The 5,666-nt window shown below is 33.9% G+C and overlaps 1 protein-coding gene across 2 annotated transcripts; it reads left to right on the forward strand.

Annotated features, from left to right (window-relative positions):
• The first annotated feature begins 384 nt into the window (after positions 1-384).
• On the forward strand, positions 385-4,817 carry LOC108470880 (uncharacterized protein At3g49140-like). 2 transcript variants are annotated; one of them, XM_017772382.2, is made up of 11 exons: positions 411-663; positions 887-977; positions 1,160-1,379; positions 1,764-1,866; positions 1,950-2,017; positions 2,676-2,840; positions 2,945-3,067; positions 3,293-3,631; positions 3,949-4,101; positions 4,384-4,479; positions 4,561-4,817. In XM_017772382.2, exons 1-11 carry the CDS (start codon positions 591-593, stop codon positions 4,657-4,659), a joined length of 1,530 nt encoding a protein of 509 aa, XP_017627871.1. In that variant the 5' UTR covers positions 411-590; the 3' UTR covers positions 4,660-4,817. The 2 variants fall into 2 exon arrangements, with proteins under 2 accessions (XP_017627872.1, XP_017627871.1); XM_017772383.2 differs by lacking the exons at positions 4,384-4,479; positions 4,561-4,817 and having other exon boundaries at positions 385-663; positions 3,953-4,096.
• The last annotated feature ends 849 nt before the right edge of the window (positions 4,818-5,666 follow it).

Consider the following 5,666-nt stretch of genomic DNA (forward strand, 5'->3'; position numbering starts at 1 on the left):
TATGATGGAAAATTTTGATTACGGTCAATGACAGTGGTTACAAGAATCCAAAATTATTTTTTAAAATTGAACTCGAACAAATATATTTGATTCGATTTGAATTTCATCTCACTCAACTCGATTCGAGAAAATTTTAAATCTTGTTAGGATGATAAAATATAATTCGTCAACTCGATTAACTCAAAATTTTTTCATTCGATTCAATTTAATTCGATCAAAAATTCATTCAATTTAATTCAATTCGATCGAAAATTCATTCGATTTAATTCAATTAACAATGTTGTTTTCAAGTGATTTTTTTATTAGTTGATATAGTTTTATATCCAAATATTATAATTATATATTAAAGAATTATGATATTACGAGGCTGTCTTTTTATTTCTTAGTTGTCCCTACCAATATTTGCATCCATTTATATTACTCCACGTGTTCGATTGCAGGAAATACAGAACTCTTATTTGCGGCGGAGGAACTCTAGCCTTATACCTCATCTTCTCTCTTGGAAGGGAAAGGGTACTTCGCTCGTGTCTCACAAAGATTTTGCACTCGTTTTTCCGGGTAGAAATTAATTTTGGTTTTTGTCTTAAAATATGATGATGCTTGAATCAGCTATAGCCGCCCGATTTCCCGCCGCTGCTAACTTCTGCTCCTCCGCCTTCCACCGTAACTCTCTTCCTCTCTCTGCCTACCTTTTCGAAATCATATACCTTTTTAGTGCTGTTCATGGCTTATTAAGACCTGACTAAGAGACCAACTCAATGAACTTAGCTGCCACCAATGATTCGATATGTTAGCTTTTGCTTCTTTTAAACTTTCTTGCATTTTCTAAGCCGCCAAACCGCGACTTAACCTTTTTGTATATGTTGTGCATGTACTGTTTGAGTAGATTACCGTCCTACCTGCTGCTCCGATGAGGTTACTAGTTGCCACCTCACCTCTCGCCGCCCGTTTCGCCGTGGTGGATTCGACGTAACTCGGTACTAAGTTTAATTTATATATTTCCTAATTAAGTACTTGTCCTAAGTAACACATTGGTTTTAGTCGAAATTGTAGAATTGCGCATTAGCTGATGGTGATTTTTTTTCCCATTTTTGTGTAAATGCTCATGGAGATTAAGAATAGTAGTTGTGAAATCTTAAGGACTAAGAGCTGTATGCAGGAATAGATTTCAAAGACTAAACACTGCTTCCCCTTGGATAAGAGCTCCCATAAAGAAAAAGAATCAAGTGACAGCAGAGCATTTGGGTTCTGCATCTGGTCCTACCAAGCAGAATGGAAGGCCGGATTACCATCCGTTTGAGGAGATTGGTGAGGCGAATTCTAATAATAGCGATGATGCTACACTCACAGCTGCAGAAACCTGTAGGACCATCATTGAGGTAAATTGCTTTGATTGTTGATCAAAGAATCAACTTCAGAGTTCAGATGCATGTCATTTAAGGGAATTAAAATTTTATTCTCTAAGAGAAGAAAACTAGATGTCTTTTGAGGAGTTTTGGGATCGGCTAACATTTGGAATATGTACTTTTATGCTATATTATCCGGATAGTAGAAAATTTAAGTGTTGGATATAGGTGGGTGTGTTTGATTTTTCTAAGGTTCTCTTTTTATGTCTTTGGAGAGTCATACCCGTGTTTTAATATATGGTTGACATGGGTGTCAGTTTTGGGTGGTTTAAGAAAATTGAATAGTCAGAGCAAAATGGCTTCCTACTTTTTAGCCCGTATGTGCGGCTAATGTTGGCTATAGTATATCATATTCAGGTGAATACTAAAGCTACACTTATGTTTTCGGGGATGATTAATGATGAAATTCATGAAAGTATAATGTGGCCAGACTTGCCTTATGTAACCGACGGCCATGGAAGTAAGTTGACTATTCTCATATCTGTGATTTAGGCTTGTCAGTCTTATTTTATCAAATTGAAGCTGTACTCTGATGCCTTGCAGATGTATACTTTCAAGTAAAAAGTGATGAAGATATTTTGCAAAGTTTTGCTGTAGAAAATAACTTTCTGGTATGCAATATTTTCTTTCTGTTAAAATTTCCAATGCTGACCTGCAATAATCTGAAACGCCTGCATGCATGGCTCAAGATGGTGCTTAGATTCTGTCTGAAGCATTTGTTTTTCAATATTGACATTAGTCTTGTTTGTCAAGGTAACCCATGAATAACTAAAAGTTCTTGAGTATTTACTATATGTTTGGTAGGAGTAATTTTTTACCCATATTTTAGTACATGAGTAATAAACTAATTCAATTGGTAATATTTAGCCATTCCCATGACCTATTCTTAGCAAAAAGAGGAAAAGACTTTTGCTTATTTTGAAGAGCTCCTTTTTTCTTTTTCTTTTTTTTACAAGAGTTTTTACTCATTTTTCTAATTTCAAGTTTAAAACTGTATTAATTATTTTTTATTTTAAGTAACTACTGTAATAAATAGGCATTTTCCTCATCTTATTACACTACTAACCAAATGAGGCATTAATGTTATTGATTTGACATGATAATGAATGCGCTATTCTAATCGGAATAATGGGCTTCAATTTGAGTAAATTGGAATAATTTATAAGAATAATAACCTTTAGTTGCAGTCACATACGGAAAGGTCAACTTATAGTTCCTTTTTCTTTTTCCTGTTGCCTTCCTGAAAGCTTACGTTGTTCATTTATGCAGCAAGTCATTTTAGGCTTTGATACTACAGAAATCATGAAGGAACTTGAGTTATCAGGCCCATCTGAAGTTGATTTTGAAATTGAGGATATTGACGATGAAGATAGTGATATTGAAGATGAAGATGAAGATGAAGATGAGAATGCTGAAGAAGAGGATTATGATGAGGTTTGACCCTCTCCTTTCAAATTTAACTTGTGCATGAACTTAGCTTTTCATGCAAGATGTTTCTTCTAACCTGTCTAAGACATCTTTTAATTTCTTATTTGTAGGATTTGGTTGCTGCTTTTGAAGATAATGATCAAGATGACTCTGATGGGACACTAGGAGACTGGGCAAAATTGGAGACTATGCATTCCTCCCATCCGATGTACTTCGCCAACAAGTTGACTGAGGTAATGATACTTTATGTTTGATAGTAAGGGCAAATTAACGCGGAACACTGCTTGGAAGATGAGTGAACTAAATCCATGTTTATGCCAATATAACCTTTCCTGGCATGTGTCAAGCTTGATTTGAAGGAACCCTTGGTAGCAACTATGTTTTAAAGAAAATATCTTTGATGCATGGGTTTGTACCAGTGAACATTTTCTCACTTTATCTTTTTTTATTTGTTATAGGTTGCTTCAGATGATCCTATAGACTTGATGGAGCAACCTTCGGATGGTTTAGCTATTCAAGGCCGTCTAAGGCCAGCCTTCATTGAAGAACATTCTGAAATTCAGAAGCATATATCTACCAATCAGTCTCGCAGTTCTGATAAACATCAGGTTGAGAAAGTTGTGGGAGACAAAGTAGAAGATGTTAGCATAATTAATGGTCACAGAAATGGGTTAGGATCCTCAGAAGATAATTCAACATCAGAAGAATCTGAGAAAAATGAAATCTCCATGAATGGGTCTTTGTTTTACAAATTGCAGATGTCTAAAATTCAGCTAATTACAGCACATGGACATCAGGTTTGTAGAAGGCTTTCGTGTTTAGTGGTTTTCATCCTCTTTCTCTTTTAAATTTTGTTTGATTAATGTGTGAATTCTTTTATTACTTGTGTTCGAGATCATTTGCAGTTCTGGTCTTGTATCCTGTTCTTAGCTAGATTAATAAAGTTGCTGATTGATATGCATTGTTTGTTAGTGTTATTAAGAAACATTCTTCTGTAACTAAATCATATTGTCATATATAATTTGCAACATAGAAAGGCTGTTCCATGGAATATAATTGAGTGCTACGCTAGCACTTGTTCCATCAGCAAAATTGATTTCTTCCATTTCTCCAGACAGATGTTGAATTAGAAGACTTCAAACAAGCTCAACCTGATGCCATTGCACATTCAGCAGCCAAAATCATATCTCGCCTGAAAGCTGGTGGAGAGAAGACCGTACAAGCACTTAAATCACTATGTTGGAGATGCAAGGGTATCCCAGTTGAGGTAAAAAACATTAAAATGGAAGTTAGGAATAACTTAACTTTGTGAAAGTCTGCTGTCTGGATGTTTAACTACTGGCACTATATCTGACCATACTTGGCAAAGTGTAAAATGTTCAAGTTTCGGAAACATGTTCTATTTTTTTTTTAAAAAGGAACCTTGAGGACGTTGACAAGTAAGATTCGTTGCCTTAACATATCCCTAATACCTTAACATTTAGTATCATTTGTTGTGTTAATTATAATACTTTAGATGATGATTCGTTTTCTTTGCAATTCATTATAGGAGGCAGCAATTATCAGTGTAGACTCCCTTGGGTTTAACTTGAGAATTTCCTGTGGAACCCAAATCCAAACCTTAAGATTCACGTATAATGCTCGGGTATGTCCCTTGACTTGTTTCTTCTTATTATTATTCTTAAGATCATTGGTTTTAAGCAGTTGTCGAATTTGGCCTTTGCAGGCAACTTCAGAGTATAGTGCTGAGCGACAAATTAAGGACTTATTGTTTCCAAGGAGTCATCAAAAGCCACAGAAGAGGATAACAGGGTCATCAAAATGAGAGCTAAAGTCATCAGCATAATTCTGAATAGTTTTGTAAAATGCAGGCTGAAAGAAAGCAACAGTAGTTTCCAGCATCAAGTGTGTAAGTATTTGTTGACGCGATAATAAATTCTTTCCTTGATGATATCACAATTTAATGTTGCCAACAACCAAAAAGTCTACAGACTGATAAAAAGCCAATTGGAGGACAAGTTATACAGGCGAAGATGATCCAAAGTCTAAAAACGAGTTTAGTCTGACTTGTACGATTAGCTACCTCTACTTCAACAAATCCCCAACAAGAGGATCCAATGAATCCATATCCAATAAAAATTGGATTAAACCAGTAAAATAGTTTTTGCCTTTAATATTTAAACAGATGAATATTGTGTGTTAATATAATATTTAAAATGTGTATAGTATTAACCATGGGAGATAAGTGAGATGATAAGTGTCTCTCCTACCTTAATCAGTGGTTGAGGGTTCGATTCTTGCCTTGGGTATGAGGCAACTTTAAAACTCGTGGTCAACATCAATTAAGAAGAAAAAATACCTAATACATAAATGGATTAATCTTAATAATCTTGATATCTTGCTTACCATTTCAATTTTTTTCTCAAAAAAAAAAATAATAAGGTAGGATAAATACAAAATCTAAAACCTAAAATCATGTAATGGCTAAAATCATTTTGATTCTCATTTTAAAAGTTCTAACTATAATTACAACCCAAAAACAGATGTTTGAAAATAGTAGAATATATCATTAATGAAAGGTTAGTAATCAATTAACAAAATGGTTTAATATGGCATACTTGAGAATTAAAATTAAAAAAAACCCAAGAATGTAATTAAGTAATCTTAAATATTCAAAAGAGTTGAGAATATAATAATTTCAAGAGCTTTCTTTCCTATCCACTTATAGGAAGAAATCTATTTACAGTATAAAATTAAAGTAATTTTATATTATTTTGTATCTTTTGTACGATTAATGTTTTAACAATTTAATCGTTGAATTTATCAATATAA

This window comes from Gossypium arboreum, chromosome 8, assembly GCF_025698485.1.
Source record: "Gossypium arboreum isolate Shixiya-1 chromosome 8, ASM2569848v2, whole genome shotgun sequence".
In the NCBI taxonomy this organism is placed as follows: Eukaryota; Viridiplantae; Streptophyta; class Magnoliopsida; order Malvales; family Malvaceae; genus Gossypium; species Gossypium arboreum.